This window comes from Anolis sagrei, chromosome 1, assembly GCF_037176765.1.
Source record: "Anolis sagrei isolate rAnoSag1 chromosome 1, rAnoSag1.mat, whole genome shotgun sequence".
Taxonomy (NCBI): domain Eukaryota; kingdom Metazoa; phylum Chordata; class Lepidosauria; order Squamata; family Dactyloidae; genus Anolis; species Anolis sagrei.
Genome location: NC_090021.1, coordinates 287,950,148 through 287,967,485, shown reverse-complemented (window position 1 = coordinate 287,967,485; position 17,338 = coordinate 287,950,148). Strand labels below are relative to the sequence as shown.

General features: G+C 40.5%; 1 protein-coding gene across 3 annotated transcripts in view; it reads left to right on the top strand.

Moving 5' to 3' along the window:
• The window catches only part of MAPKBP1 (mitogen-activated protein kinase binding protein 1), a 139,409-nt gene extending 125,976 nt beyond the window's left edge, over nucleotides 1–13,433 (top strand). The window contains exons 27-31 of one of the 3 annotated variants that reach the window (XM_060760807.2): nucleotides 981–1,056; nucleotides 2,039–2,340; nucleotides 7,326–8,378; nucleotides 11,123–11,211; nucleotides 12,390–13,433. In XM_060760807.2, coding sequence (XP_060616790.2) covers nucleotides 981–1,056; nucleotides 2,039–2,340; nucleotides 7,326–8,378; nucleotides 11,123–11,211; nucleotides 12,390–12,686 — 1,817 coding nt within the window. In that variant the 3' untranslated portion in view covers nucleotides 12,687–13,433. The remainder of the gene's footprint in view (nucleotides 1–980; nucleotides 1,057–2,038; nucleotides 2,341–7,325; nucleotides 8,379–11,122; nucleotides 11,212–12,389) is intronic. The other 2 variants (XM_060760814.2, XM_060760816.2) reach the window with 2 other exon arrangements.
• The last annotated feature ends 3,905 nt before the right edge of the window (nucleotides 13,434–17,338 follow it).

Here is a 17,338-nt window from a genome sequence, read left to right as displayed (position 1 = left end):
ACAAAAACCAAAACAAAACAAAAACAAACCCAAACCTTTTACTACCTTAAAAATTTGCTAAATCTATAATGACTTTTTTTTCGTATCAGGAGCAACTTGAGAAACTGCAAGTCACTTCGGGTGTGAGAGAATAGGCCGTCTGAAAGGACGTTGCCCAGGGGATGCCTGGATGCTTTGATTTTTTACCATCCTTGTGGGAGGCTTCTCTCATGATAATGACAATAAATGTTGTGCACTAGAGCTCATTACATTGGATGCAGTGTGTGAGAGAAGATAAGCTCTGAAACAAGAGGGCAAATAAATGTAAAATCTATGAGCTGTAAAAATTCTCATAAAATTTACATGTATTTACTATACACAGCAGAGATTCATACTATACTGGTTTGAGTTAAGAGATTCTCTCAGATTTAATAATCTGTAGAATTAGGAGAGAAGCACTGGTAAACAAAAAGACTACTGAACTGTAAGAAAATTTATTCTAAACAGGAAGAGAATTTTTAAGCAGAGAGGCAAACACAGTGAATGACTGTAGCTCAGTGGCCCTAGTTCAAATCCTGGCTTCTCCAGGCTTTACAATTACTGCTAGTCAAAATAAGTAGTATGGAGCTACAGGGATTAGAGGTTTACTTTTAGTACATTACATATTTTTTCTAAGCTTTTTAAAATCTGTTTTTTATTATGGTTTCTCAACATATGCTAAATTTCCATGTGGGCGAAAACAAGAGCATACGATAATATATTCGGAGAAATTGCATGTTATGTCTGCAACTCTCTGTATAACTATTTGAAAATAAACTCAATTGAATCCACTAGAGTTTACTTTTGGGACAGTATGTATAGGCGTAAGTCTCATGCGAATACATTAAGGATTTGCACTATCTTCCTGAAAGGAGTAAACCAGAAAATGTTCTAAAGGACATGCTACAGGGCTAGTTTCTCTTTTGAACTAACTGGAACATGTTTTTTTCTTGAAATTCCAGGTGGACAGTATAGGACTTTGGAAAGAACAGAGAACAGTATTTCTTCTCGTTTTCTGTCCCAGTCCCCAGCACTCAGGTAGGGTTCCACATTTCATTAATGCTGGGTGGCCTGGCCTGGCCTTGCTTTGTCTCAAAAAGTCAACTTCTGATCATGAACTTTTTTTTATCTTGGTGCATCTCAGCAAAAAGACATGTTTTTATATTTTAAAAAAACCTCCCCATCTTCTTTATGCCTTTGTTTTAGTAGATTGACATGGGAAGGGTGGGCTGCCCTATGTTTGATCAAGGTGTTATTCACCATTTATGCATTTAATTGTATTTTTGCATTTCATTCAACTTGGACAGTGAAAAACATACCAGTCACTTCCATTTACTGATCAACTTTAATATGGTTTCATTACATTAGCAACATTTTATTTGGCTGACTAAGCTCCACTCTGTATGTGAATTTTATATCTCAAAACAGAAACCTGTTCCACGTAATTGGGCTGAGAGGTGTATTGGAAAGGGGTGTTTATTTATCTTAGGTTTTTCTGAGCAGTTGGTTTTACTTTTTTGGCATAGTATCAAAAGAGCAGTACATACAGGTTATATATAACTGCATTCCAAAATCTTCACGTTACTTCTAATATTCTAGTTTTCAGATAGAAGAGGATGACCATTTTTCATTGCATGGTCTTGGAAAGCAGGCAAATGTATCACGTGGACAAAAGAGATCTAACGTTATACTAAGTTGAAGGACTTTAGTATATTGAATTCAAAGGAACTTACCCTGTTTCTAACTGTAACATATCTTCCCTCACTAGAGCCTCTCCTCCTTTCCTTTTTCACGAAATCCTTGTGTCCAGTATCATTGTCCTATGCATGATAAGTGCTTGTTCCCCTACTCACCATTCTGTTACATCCAAGGGGAAAATATTTATGTAGAAAGATTTTGATCATAAAAGTTGTCTGTGGTTTTATGAATCAGCTAAATAGTATTGGTTATCTTTTGCTTTTCATTGGTTGAAGGATTTGCAGGATATAAAATACCCTGTTCTGTTTTTTCCCCTCTACAGACAGCTATCACTTTCTTCATCAAATCTCATACTGGATCGAAAACCCAGCGAAGGGCTTGCTTGGTCAAGACATGTTTCTCCAGGTCTGGTAAAAAATGGGATTGATAGCCAGAACTCGGCCCTAGAGAACGGCATCTTTCAAAATGATGGCCATTCCTTCAGATCACTTTATATGCAGAGAAAGAGAAAACCTTTTCTTGAAATCAGCAGAGTTGCTGGAAGACCTGTTAGGACCTTCCCAGATACTGATGGGGAATTGGTGATGAGAAAGTCTCAATCAGTTCATGATCTTGTTCATAATGGTAAGGAAATAACTTGATATTGTGATGAAATAGTTAAGTGCAATGGGCTCCTTGCTTTGGAGATGAAACCAATCAACTGTCAATCCAGAAACACAATTAGCATAGCAGCATACAGGTACCTTTATGTCTCAGAGGTGCCTTGAGCTGGAAACACACATAACAGAATGAATTTCTAATTCCCACCATTGAGAGTGAGATGAAGTCTTCATTTGCTTCCCTAATAAAACAGCTATTGTTCCAAATTGTTAGAAATATTAGAGCAATGATAAAGAAGTTCGCCAGTAATCAGAAGTCATGGGATTGCTATTAATGTTAATGCAGTTGTATGGAAGACATTTGTAGTGGTTCTCTCTCAGATGTAGCATAAGTGTGATTCTGCAAGTACATTTGAGTACTTTGCATTACTCAAATGGGCCCCCCTCGATGGACTGTCACCTTGTCGTGGTGAGGGGGCTTGCGTGTTCCGATGAACCTGTAGGCACAACAACTGGAGTCGTGCACTCCCAGGAGTGGCTGCGGGGGAGGTCCCAGACCAAGCACAGTCCGAAGACCCAAAGACCTCAACGGCGGAGCAGGCGGAGGATAACATGGCACATGTTACAACGGCTGCGAAGGCGGAAGAAGGCTGCAACAGACTGAGAAGCCACGGTCATTGTGTTAAACTACATCACCAGTGGAACCTCACTCTGTGAAGTCTGTGTGTTGATCAGTTGTGCACTGACCTCCACACATTAAAAAAATCCACGCACAGGCGTCTTCCACAGAAAATAAAAACCAACCAACCAAAGTCCCATGGCGATCAGCGAGTGGCGACGGGGGCAGGACTGTGAAATCTGGAAGCCCCTAGTCACAGACTGGCACATGGGCGGTGGGTACGGACTCAGTCGTTCTACCTCAAGGTCCGAGGCAGTTGAGTAGTTCGGCAGCTGTATCCACGACTGAGCAGCCCTATTGAGGACCCACTCTGCTCACCCCACATGGGGAGGGGGCTAGAAAAGGTGCCCCAAACATAGTCTGCCTCACTCATCCCTGACTGGACTGCCGCGTCCAGTGGGGTCACCACCCTGCGGCCAAAAAAGAAAAATGAACTTCGGTACGTGGAACGTACGGACTCTGATGGACAACAGTGGCAGTGAACGCCCCGAACGCAGAACTGCCATCATCGCAAGGGAGCTGGGACGCTTCAACATCGACATAGCAGCCCTTCAGGAGACCCGGAGAGCAGGAGAGGGACAGCTGAAAGAAGAAAAAGGAGGCTACACCTTCTTCTGGAAGGGACTGCCCAAAGAAGACCAAAGAATGCACGGAGTTGGCTTCGCTATAAGAAATGATCTGATGAAACATCTGTCCGAAGCACCCACTGGTATCAACGAACGTCTCTCCACCCTCCGAGTTGATCTTGCCAAAAACCAACGGGCAACCATCATAAGTGCCTATGCACCAACACTAGACGCTGATGAAGACATCAAGGAGAAATTCTACTGTCAGCTGGACACCGTCCTATCGGGGATACCTAAGGAGGACAAAATCATTCTCCTGGGGGACTTCAATGCAAGAGTCGGGCGAGACTTCGACCTGTGGCCAGGCACCATAGGAAAAGACGGGGTTGGAAACAGCAACTCAAATGGCATCCTGCTTCTCACCAAATGTGCGGAGCACAACCTTGTCATCACCAATACGCTCTTCCGCCAGAAAAACAAGTTCAAGACATCATGGAAGCACCCCCGGTCAAAGCATTGGCACCTCTTAGACTATGTAATCACACGCGCCAGAGACCGCCGTGACGTGCTCCTCACAAGAGCCATGATAGGTGCTGACGACTGCTGGACTGACCACAGGCTAATTCGATCCTCGATGGCTATCAAGATCGCCCCCAAGCGCAGACTCCAAGGAAGGAAGACAAGGCGCAAAATGAACACCCAAGCCCTTCAGGAGCCCTCCAGACGAGCCCATCTCCAAACAGCACTCAAGGACCATCTACCCACAGAACACCCCGAAAATGTTGAGGAACATTGGAACAAACTGAAGACCTCCATCATCCAAGCCTGCGAAGAAACTATTGGATACCAAGCCAAGAAACATCAAGACTGGTTTGATGAAAATGACATCGAGATCCAACAGCTAATTGACAAGAAAAGGAAAGCCTTCCAAGCATGGCAGAGAGACATCAACTGTGCTGTTAAGAAAAAGATCTATGCTAGTGCAAAAGCTGAGGTCCAAAGAAGGACAAGAGAACTCAAGAACATCTGGTGGACAAAGAAGGCCGAAGAAATCCAACACCTGGCAGATACCCATAATGCTCAGGGATTCTTCAAAGCCACAAAGGTCATCTATGGACCAAGAAACCATGGCATACAGCCTCTACGCTCATCAGATGGAACCAAACTCCTGAAGGACCAAAACTCAATTGCACTACGTTGGAAAGAACACTACCAAAGCCTCCTGAACCGCAGCTCCAATGTGGCCGACGAGGTCCTCTCACAAATCCCACAACAACAAACCAGGGATGAGCTTGCAGCACTGCCTAGTTTGGAAGAAGTCAGCAATGCCATCAGCCAACAGAAGAATAACAAAGCCAGTGGACCAGATGGGATCCCTGCTGAAATCTTTAAAGAGGGAGGACCTGAGCTAACACACCAACTCCACCAGCTCATAGAAAAAGTGTGGGTGACCGAGAAAATCCCAGCAGATTTCAAGGACGCCACCATCATCACCCTCTTCAAAAAAGGGGAAAGAACAGACTGCGGAAACTATCGAGGTATCTCCCTTCTAACCTCCGCTGGGAAAATCCTCGCAAGAATCCTTGCAAACCGCCTTCTGCCCCTCTCAGAAGACACCCTCCCAGAATCCCAGAACGGCTTCCGCCCCTCCAGAGGAACCGTGGACATGATCTTCACTGCACGACAGCTCCAAGAAAAATGCAGGGAACAAAACCAACCCCTGTACATGGCATTCATCGACCTTGCAAAGGCATTTGACACAGTGAATCGCAGCGCTCTCTGGACCATCCTCCACAAAATCGGGTGCCCTAACAAATTTGTGAACATCCTGCGGCTCCTCCATGATGACATGATGGCAACAGTTTTGGACAGCAGTGGCTCCCAAAGTGACCCATTTAAGGTGGAATCCGGTGTCAAACAGGGATGTGTTATCGCCCCAACTCTATTCTCCATCTTCATCGCTATGATACTTCACCTTGTTGATGGGAAGCTTCCCACCGGAGTGGAAATAATCTATCGGACAGATGGCAAGCTATTCAACCTCAGCAGACTGAAAGCCAAAACCAAGGTTACAACAACATCTGTTATAGAACTCCAGTATGCTGATGACAATGTCGTCTGTGCGCATTCAGAAGAAGACCTACAAGCCACTCTAAACACCTTCGCAGAAGCATACGAGAAGCTCGGCCTGTCACTGAACATTGAGAAAACCAAGGTGCTGTTCCAGCAGTCGCCAGCCAATCCCTCTCCAATGCCAGTAATACAGCTTAATGGTGTCACATTAGAAAATGTGGACCATTTCCGCTACCTTGGCAGCCACCTCTCCACCAAAGTCAACATCGACGCCGAAATACAACACCGCCTGAGCTCTGCAAGTGCAGCATTTTCCAGAATGAAGCAAAGAGTGTTTGAGGACCGGGACATCCGTAGGGAGACCAAGGTGCTTGTCTATAAAGCCATTGTCCTCCCAACCCTGCTATATGCCTGTGAGACGTGGACAGTCTACAGACGTCATATGCAACTCCTGGAACGATTCCATCAGCGCTGCCTCCGGAAAATCCTGCAAATCTCCTGGGAAGACAAGCGGACAAACGTCAGTGTGCTGGAAGAAGCAAGGACCACCAGCATTGAAGCGATGGTCCTCCAACATCAACTCCGCTGGGCCGGCCACGTTGTCCGGATGCCTGACCACCGTCTCCCAAAGCAGTTGCTCTACTCCGAACTTAAGAACGGAAAACGGAACGTTGGTGGACAGGAAAAGAGATTTAAAGATGGGCTGAAAGCCAACCTTAAAAACTCTGGCATAGACACCGAGAACTGGGAAGCCCTGGCCCTTGAGCGCTCCAGCTGGAGGACAGCTGTGACCAGCAGTGCTGCAGAATTCGAGGAGGCACGAGTGGAGGGTGAAAGAGAGAAACGTGCCAGGAGGAAGGCGCGTCAAGCCAACCCCGACCGGGAACGCCTTCCACCTGGAAACCAATGCCCTCACTGCGGAAGAAGATGCAGAGCAAGAATAGGGCTCCACAGCCACCTACGGACCCACAAGGAAATCCATAATGGAAGACCATCTTACTCGTCCAACGAGGGATCGCCTAAGTAAGTAAGTAAAAAGTACTCAAATGGGCACACTTCATATATAATTTACTAACACTCTTGTTACTAGGTTAGTTGCTGTGTGATGGCAAATTTTATTGCAGATATTTGCTACATCTGCAAGGATTTCTGGTGTGTTTCATGCTCCCTATCACACAATGTGAAAGAGCCAATAACATGTCATATTATCTCTAGTCTGGTTTCAATTAGGTTTCATTTGTCCCCCCGGTGGTGCAATGAGTTAAACCCTTGTGCCAGTAGGACTGCTGACTGAAAGGTCGGTGATTCAAATCTGAGGAGCGAGGTGAGCTCCCATCTTTCAGCTCCAGTTTCTCATGCACGGACATGTTAGGAGCCATTCATAGGATGGTAAAACATCTGGGCATTCCCTGGGCAACGTCCTTGCAGACGGCCAATTCTCTCACACCGGAAGCAACTTGCAGTTTGTCAAGTCGCTCCTGACCTGAAAAAAAATAGAAATCTAGACAATTGTGTTTAGAAGAAGGGTATCTAGAAGAAAAGGTAGTTGTTCAAAATTATTCTTAGAACATTGGTCTTCTTCTGGAACCTGAATGAAATAATAAGCATTATTAAACGCTGGACCTGCTTTTATTCTGCCTGCACAAATTGCACCATACCGGTTCTGTGCATTTATTTCTTCCATTTCTACAGATAAGGTTCCAGGGTCGATGCCTTCTGCCAGGCAGCGTCCTCAGACACTCATGGTAGGTGAAAAGGATCCAAGGCCCAATAACTATCGGAATATGTCTACAACTCTGTTGAAGATGGATGGCTCCAATTCTCTTCAAGCCAAAGACAGCAAAGCTACAAAACCAAAGTCTTACATGAGCCCCACTACTAGCTTCATGGCTAAGATGTCCCGTAGCGTATCTGTGGGTGAAAATCTGTGCTTTGGTGACTCTTCAGAGAACCTGACTGAGGTGAAGGTCAGCCCACAAGTATCCGAGAAGACACTCTTAAGTCCTTTAGTGGACACTGAGAAGAACAAGCCACCTATGAAAGAAAGTGGTCCAGGGAAGCCTGCTCTTCAGCAGAGCACAAGCTCTTCATCACCCAAGTCCTTTCACAGCAAGTTAGCCTCTAACCGTGGCCATTTGATCCTTGACATCCCCAAACCTCTACCTGACAGACCAACATTGGCTTCTTTCTCACCAACTGCCAGATCAAAAACATTGCTAGAGTCAGAGTCTCCCAAGTCACCTGCTGGCGTTGGTAGAAAGAAATGTTTGTTCACTGAAGAATGGCCCTCCAAGTTGGAAATCCAGGCATCAGTGCCTAAAGCTAGCCCAGCAAGTCCCTCTATGCACACTTCAAAGGAGAACCAGATGTCATTGCGGACCAAAGTCCAACCTGAGCTAATGGGTCCTAATCCCAAGCCAAAGGAGTTTTCAGATGGTCTGCATCAAAAATCTCCAGAACAACAACCAACAGGATGCAGCGAGAGTGTTGCAAGCCCTTGTTGTGTGCCAGACAACCTGCATGAGCTTTGCTCTTTTGAACCAAGTGAGCTGAGGTCTCCCACGGCTCTTGGAGCCATAGCGCAGGACTCAGGTGTGCACGGATATCCATCTCTAATCTTCTTTCCCCTTCTGTCTCCTGTCTTTCTGAACCGCTTCACACTTCCATCACATTTCTTTACGTCCAGCTTCTGGCCTGTCTCGTCCTGTCTGCACCTGTCTCGTTCTATAAGCCATCATTTCAATGGTGAGACGACATTTCAGCCTGGCATTCATCTTGTTTATTCTGTCCCCCCAATTTCTGTCCCCCAGTCTGTCTTGTCTTCTGTGTTGGTGCATGCAAATGTTGTGGTTTACACTTTTTTTTCTACTTGCAAGAGGCAAGTAAAAATAGCACGAGAGTAGACACATAATAACTGTAAAGTCATTTTGTACATTGGGGAAGGAAAACTGTGTCCAGTGGTGCTTAATTTTTCTGTTTTAAGGTAGCAGCCTTTCTTTTCATTGAATTTAATGGCATAAATTATCTCAATATAGTGATTGAATTAAGAGCTGCAAGTTTTGTTTAAATGTACATTTAAAAATGGCACTCTTGGCCAGAACAGCTTACATTTTGTAAAAGCTGTGTAACGATTATTATGAAGAAAACAGTTTATGTCTACACAACAAATGGGTGTAAGCTCCCACTTTTCTCAAATTTGGTCATGGGGAGACTGTCTCACATGCTATCCCAACGATTTGAACTAATTTATACTGAAACTTGCATTAAAATGGCCTGTTAGAATGGGGAGGCTAACACTTTCTTAAAATAAAATATTGATCTGCATTTCCTCTCCTTCATAAATCAAGATGCGAAATAAATAAGTCATGGAGGAGAAATTGAGAGAAGTTCATTATTTTTTTTAAAAAAGCTACCATTTTACTATGAAGGCAAATAATAAGTGATAAAATACATTTGTAACACATTATGGAAAAAACCTCCTAATTAATAAAACATCACAATTTTGCTAAAAAAAAGATAAATATCAACTTTAGAGAAAGATTCTCCTAATGTATTATCACAAAATAGTGTTAACACTTCATATTAAAATTGCTGTTTTGGTGTGTCAGGCTTTAGTGTATGCAGTTTTGCAAATAATAGCCTAAATCTGTTAATGTGACTATCAGAATGGGACTGAGTTCTTATTTTCTGCTCTGCTGTTGGCTTGCATGTAACTTTGGCACATGCTTGCATGTAACTTTGATGCAAAGTTACCTAACATAGCTGCTCTCAGTCTTTTTCCATCTACCAAAAGTGCACACAATATTCCACGACGGTTTGCATTGAAATACCTGAAGGAAAATACTTCGGAATGTGAAGTATGTTACCACAACAGCCATCTGATATTCATATTTACAAATGCCTTCTCACTTCCTCAGAAGCCTTGAAGTTAATTCATTCAAGAATTTACAGAACTTAAATAACTTTAGCAAATCATCTGTTGATGAGCACACAGGCTTTTGCTATTCTTAATATAGCAATCATGATACAAAAAGAAGAATTAATATTCTAAACTGGAAATAATAATAAGCAAGATATAGCACAAGCTGTTGTATTCACACTATATAAGTTATCAGGAAAAATATGTGGATCAGATATTAACTGGTGCCATTAACCTTTTTTTCTCCTTTTCTACTTCACATACAAAATACCAAATCAACCCTTCTCCTTCTATTCATTCTGCCATATTCAGAAGCATGTAGTTCTCTATTTTCATTTGGTATTTAGGACGTGAATTTTCAGTAGTTTTCTCATGTGATTTGATAATCATCAGGACACAATACCTGTCTCTGTATATGTCAGCCTTTATGTGCTAACCCCTGTTGGGTTAAAGGTACAGCAGCTAAGAAGGCAAAATGGTCTGCCTCTCATTCATGAAGGACACCAAAATATACTTCTGCAGAAACTTCCTTCTCATCCCAATAAGACTGCAGTGTAAAGAAACACACTATTATGTTGCCCAAGTTAAATGTAATGCTTAGGCCAACATTTCCCAAATTTCTCATAAATATAGCACTCTATTTTCCTAATTAAATTTACAGTTGAATTTGACTTTTGTAAACTATTTTTATTTGTATCATTGTTTTGTGTATACCTTCTCGCTAGGAGGCAAATCCAAAATTCTGTCTGACAAAAGAAATGCAATGCTTAGCCTTCTCTGAATTCAGGAAATGCTGCTGTACCCCCAAATATGCGCTCATTGCAAGTGATGATGACACCTGGCTTCACTTCCCACTTCCATTCCAGGCAATTTCATTAATTCAGTTCTTATAACATGGAACTGTAGGAAAACTCCCAATACAGGCCTTCATCAAGAGAAATCTTATTTTGAACAGGATTCATTGTAAAGCTATGATGTTATCTTGGACAAATTGATTTCATTAATTCCTTGTTTCAATTCAGAGTTAAAAATTAGGAAGCCAGAATATTTGCAAAAAGGTGGCTCCTCAGAATTATGCATGTGAATAGAGTGGAGTGGCCTATTTAACATGATGAATGACCTGAAGATCATTTGCAAAAAGAAATATATTTTTAAAAAGTCATTTTTGTACAATTACTGCAATTGTGCATGAAGTGGCTCCGTTTCCAGCAGTGTTTATTTATTTACAGTATTTATATATCGTCTTTCTCACCCTTGGGGGGACTCAAAGCAGTTTACACATAAATAATGGCAAGATTCAATGCCTTATGTTGGGCACCGATGCAATGCCAATACAAACAATTACAATAGTAAAACCACAATTAATTATAAATCACAATTAAAACAATACATCAGCAAGAATTAAAACAATAAAACAGTCTCATCAGTCAAATCGCATTCTAGTCAATGTTCCTCTAAAATGCTACATAAATTTGTTGTTACCTAGCAAGACAGTGGGGCTGGGGTGATGCTGTGTCCATTGTTTACTATTTGTGTTAGCATGTCTCTATCCTATCTCCTTCCATCACAGGAGGTTCTTCTGTCAGTGTGGAGCATTGCAGGCACGTTGTATCTGAGCTTCAAGACAGCATGCGTAAGGCCATCCATCTGTACCATATGGTAAGTCATCTCTTCATTGCAGCTAATCAGTTCAATTGTAAATACTATATTAAACAAGACAGAAACATTTCCTTTAACTTTCCATTTAGGGGCAGACAGCTGTGCTTGTTTTTTGCATGTGTGTCTTTATAAATGAGATGTAACTGCAGTAAGAGTCCCCTGTTGATAAGCCATAAGGATTTGTATTATGACTCACTGATCAGCAGATCAGTTTAGTACCACATTTCCTCTCAGTTACAAACTTTGCCAAATATTTAGGGAAAGGTTGGGAAGATGTGAGGTTCTAGAAAGCCATATTAGCCTGCCAGTAAAACTTAAACAGCTACACTTGATCTTGCAAAAGCAATTTAAACATTGTTTTACTCCAAATGTTCTCTTTGGGGCATTAGGGCATAATTTCACAATATCTGAAGGGCTTTTATGGGTCTTTCTAGGCCCAGAAAAGATCTTTTTAATAACAGAAAGTGATCAGTAGTGATTTCTTGCTTGCTTCTTTTTTTAAAAGGCCTTACCTGGGTTTAAAATTGCTATGGGAGAGCACAAAATGTAGTGGAAGTGCATCTTTCATTCCATAGTGGATATTTTAGAGGCATTTCAGGACAAAAAAGGGCTTTTAAAAACAATTTCTGAAAAAAATAGTTATTGTCTGGGGTCTCCACACAGGGTGGAAATGCTTTCTACAGTCCCAAGATTGCCTTTGGGGCCATTTTAGAACAAAAACATTTTGAAAACATTTTGAAAACATTTTTTGACATCTGAGGCCCACAAAACTAGACTTGGGAGAATGTGCTTAACAAACTAATAGTTTTGTTTCCCTTAATTCAGAGAGTTAGCTTGAAATGAATGAGGAACAGTGCAGCTACTCTACAACTCATGTAAAACCTAGGGAAGGAGGTTTCTAGCCATGTTCCCATATAAAAAATTGGGTACCTCTATCTTGATAGCTTAAAGTTAATAGCAATGAATCTATTCCAGTTCAGCCAAACTCTCGATTTGGATCCAGAGCTTCAGAGATCTATACTCTGACTCCAAACTCTTGATCAGACAGCAATGGGTGTGATAGTTTTTAGATGTATCAGATACAATCCTTCAAGGTAGGTAGGGTAGATTGTAAAGGTAGATTGTAAAGAAAAAGTGTTTTTCTCTCTCTTTCCATTATTACCATGACCTATTTGTAGGTTTCTACAGACATGGGGACTTCAGCTGACAAAGATGAAATTGCTGGTCTTCTGACAGATACTTTCTCTGTGATGAAGAAAGAACTAGATTCTCTAAAGGATGGAAAAGACCTTCAAGGGGAAAAAGAAGCACTGGTGAAGCCACAAGATGCAGTTGTAATGCCCCTGAATGAAGGCAGTGGTTCAGCTTTATCCAGTCCTCGGCATTTTGGAGATGAGCAAACCCTTGCTTTGTTGGAACAATATTCGGAACTGTTGCTACAAGCTGTTGAACGACGTATGGATAAAAAACTGTAAAGAGAAGTTCTAAGGCCCATAAACACACTGATAGCCACACAGGAAAAACCATTGGGCAGATTCATGGTGGAAGACTTGGAGGAATGCTTTGTTTTTATACAAGAAGCAGTTCTTACCAAGCTTCTGTTTTCAGATATGTGCTGGTCACGGTACTAATTTTTCAGTGCCCACTTCTTTTTAGAGTGTTCCTGCCACAATATTTGGTTTTTAAGAATAAACTTACAGGATCAAACAAACTGCGGCCCAATCCTAAAACCTTGATGTCACAGAAGAAGATCAAGATGACACCAGCCAGTCCTCTACCGCATTGTCTTGATGCCTGTACAGATTGTTAAATCTTTTATTTATTAATTTATTTGGTGACTGTTGTCCTAAACTTCCACATGCATTTTATAACCTACATCTACATCTGCATCTTTCCCACATTCTGTCATAAGAGACAAGTTTTGTTACAATAAACGTATTAATAGACTAGTTGGCAGGAACATTGAACTATTTATGGTGAAGCCTGCCATGCTGGATTTTACTCCCTTATATCTGGATTTATCATGCATAGGGTGTTTTTTTATTTTTTATGTATTTTACATTTTTGTTTTCTTAGCTTTGATTTTTATTATTATTATTTTAAAAGAAAACCTATGCTTTACCTGTATTTGCTGCTTCCACAGGACAATATACCCTTTGAACTAAGCTTTGGAGATCTGTTACAAGGCTATTGGCAAAAGGAATTGATTTTTTTTATAGAAACTGTTGAGAATTTTTCAGGTTTTATAGAAAACATGGTCTCTTTTCAGGCACAAAATACTTCCAAAATAATTGAAGTATTTTCACCACCTGTTCTCAAGTTCTTATTAGTAGTTTTGTTCAATTGCAGATGTATGGTGTCCTCTTAATATTAATATCAGACTTTGGGGAATTTGGGAAAAGGTTGTATTTATGACAACATGTCTACAGGTTTTATTTACAATTTTAATTTCAATTTATATGAATCTAAACAATGAAGCGAGCTTGGTAGTTCTTAAATATTGCATAACAGGTACCTAATATCCCAATAGCAGGACCCTTCTGTTTTTCTCCATAACTAAAACCAGAAATTACCAAATTAAGTGTGAACGGCCCTAGAACTACATATTGTATGATGTGCAATTATCTCCATTTCTTCTTCCATAATGAATCTTTGGGAAAAAAATTCTGTGTGAGTGCCCTATTGAAATGAGACTGCATGGAATGTTATTGTGGTTAGTAATATCCAATTAGTCCATTTCTATTTTCAAATTAAATAAGAATGAACTGGCTGTTACTTTTCTGCTTATCAGAAAAGGAAATTAACTGGCTTCCTAGAAGGGACGTACAAGCATTTTTCCTCATTTACTATACCCTTATTTTTAATCTTGCTCTGCTTGGGTGATTGCACAAGTGCCAGTTTACTGAACTGTCAGTCTTACCATGAACCCAAACAAGTGATAGTGACAACGTGTTTTAAAAAATGACTGACCAATAAGTTTGTATTGCTGCTTCTCCCGGTCTGAGAACAGCTCCATCTACTGTTGTCAGTGTCGTCATCGAACATGGCTGATCTAGTGCTTTCTGAATAGCTTTTTCCACTTGCACTTTTGAAGCTGTTGTGTGAGCTTTGTCTTTCACTGCACTACAGGGCTGGCATCCTGCAGTGTAGCTTCTTATCCAGCTCACATTTTGTAATGCTCCAGTGCTGAGTGGCCTGCAGAGCAGCCCTCTTCTTTAGGCTGGCCGGCCAGCTGACTGCTCCAAGGCTGGGATTTAGAATGTCTTTTGTACTTTTTAATGTGTCCCTCCTAGATGTTTCTAGCTGTCTTGGTCAAATATTTCTCTGAATATGCTTGAATGGCAGTTAAAACACACTCACTAGAATGTAGATTCTGCTAGTTCTTTCCATCCATGAGTGAACATGAAAAGGGTCAGGACATGGTGTGTGTCGCAAAGGCATTTGTTTACTGCATCTGAAAGGTATTCCTTTGACATATATCATGTGAAAATTAGAGTGGTTTTTCTTTGCATATGTTAGTAGGCAGAATACCTTTCTCTGTTCACATTGAGACTGTGAAGTGTCTAGTGCTCAGGAAACTTTCCTGTTCTGGGACACACATAAATATACTCAGGTAAGAGTCATATTCCAACAGTTACCTTGTTGTGTGGCAAAAATAAAGAGAGATGGAGGTACTTGGTATTGAAACAGCAAAATTAAAAAGAATTGTTTGACTATACCTCAGTACTATTAATACTGCAGTAGTTACCTAGTAATGATTCATCAGGAAATGTCCAGGATGAAAGGCAGTATCAAATAAATACCACATTAGTGTCAAAGCAGGGTTTCCAGTAGCTAGTTCTCATCAAAGTGTTTTTTTAAAAGGGTACTGTATACTTGTATGGATCAAAGTGGGAAAATAATAAGAATGAACAAGAGTGAACAAGAATTGTAGTTTTGAGTGGTCTTGAGTATGTAGACATGCAAAGAGCTATGGGCTAACATTATACCACGTATCTTGACCAAAGCTCCTAAAAAAGTAGTAGTATGGCAAAGAATGTGGTGATTATGGAAGATCAAAATGTGGATGATTTTTTTTCAGATGGGAAAGATGCAATACAAATTAAGTGGATGAAGAGACATGTTGTTTTTGAAAGTTTGATAATATACCCTTTATTTTCCCACTTACACCCATAACTTGGAATATCTTTGAGGGCTAATGTCTTCAGAATGTCAGTTTCCCAAAACAGCTTGACTCTCATGAAATTCTTTGTGCCCTGGTTTTCCATCCAAAGAAATCTGTGGCTGAAGAAGCAGGAGGAACGTACACTTTATGCTTAAGGGAAATGTTTCCGTCTAAAAGAATGATCTAGAGCTACTCACCTTTGGTCATAGCACTCTATTTTTTATCATAGAGAATTGACTTGGGCACACCATGTTAAATAATCTGTTACAAACCTGTAGGAGAGTCAGATGTCATCAAGCTATACCTGTTGTTTTGAAATGCATGCAAATGTTTTTGTCTTTGTTGTGGATGTTCCCTTTGCCCTTTTAGAAAAGCCTAACTAGATGCCTACAGGGTGGAGAAAGATAAATGCATGCAGTTGCTGAAACTGACACACTTCTGTTCACTTTTAATGTGCACGTGCAATTTTAATGTATTAAAATACATGGCAAAAGTCTGTTTAAGAACATAGGACCATCTCAGAAGGCAAAATTCATTAAAAAAAACTCCCTGCTTTCTGAAAATGTATCTTGAGCAGTGTGATTTCAGTTTTGTTCTTATAACATTCTGTTTTTCATTTCAAGGAGAATTGTTAGAAAAGAGAATGTTTAAGTACCAATGCACCTGAATGAGACAAAATGGCCTCCCATTTTTTTCTAGAAAAACACAGTCTATGCTTTTGGAAACTGTGCTGGGTTAACTCCAGCAAGTTGTATATGTTACTGGTGCTATGGGTGTTTTGCTATTTTCCACTTCCTTGTCTTGACTATATAACCTTTTTCTCTTTTGTTGAATGTTCATCTAACTGTTAGAACTGTTAGCTTTTCCTTTCATTCCAGTGATCCAAAATTAAGATATTTCTTCCTACAAACAAACAAACAAACAAACAAACTGGGAATAATGTTGGGAGCTATAAACCAGACATTATTCAGTGTCTTCTTGTATTCAGTATTTTAAATCTTTAAAAAACATAATAAAAGGAGAATAGCTGTCATGTGATCCTAAAGGTACTGTTGTCTGGACTGGGTTTTTTTCCTTCCTTTTTATCCAAAAACCTGTATTGTTTTGTATATAATATTCTGGAGCTGGGCTGCTTATAAATGAAGCTAATCTGCTGTAAATCACAGATAGTGATGCATGCGGCAGCAATTTTAGGAATAAGCCATGTTTACTCAGCATGTCCCATGAGCCTAGGCACCAGACGAGAATCTCTTTTACTGTGTTCTTTCAATACTCCTTTCTCTATACTCCACTTGTTTAAAAGGAGATAACAAACCTGAACTTTTTTATTTATAAATGTGTGTTTTCTACCTTGGCTTTAAGGAAGCAAAAAGAACCTGTTAAAACCTTTTTAATTATTTGAAATGATTGTTTTATGTTTGTGGGGGTTTTTGCACTGTGAGCCACCTTTGAGGGGCTATTTTTAAATTCTGTATTCATTTGTACTCTGTGTCTTAAATAGTTTCAATAAAAGTGTGATCCTTTGTTACAAAATATTCTCCGTTATCTCCCTCAATGTTAGTATTTTACTAGGGCACTTGGAAAGAGGGACCTTTGACTGCTCTTAACATTGCTTTGAGACATTAATGCCTCAAAACCCTGAAATACTGAAGCTAGATCTACATTGCCATATAATCCACTTTCTGATTCCAGATTATCTGCTTTGAACTGGGATATATGGCAGTGTAGACTCATGTAAACCAGTTCAAAGCAGAAAGTCTGGGATCAGACACTAGATTATATAGCATTGCAGATCCAGCCTGAGAGGAACTAACACCAGACCATATACAGAAAACCAATGATGATAGTTACAAGAATAAGCAAACTTTATGGGTGCTAGTTACTCAGAGATTATTCTGAGGCACAAAGACATAGCTCTTTTATTCAGATTTTTCTCTAAAATACAAAGTATTTATAGTTGCT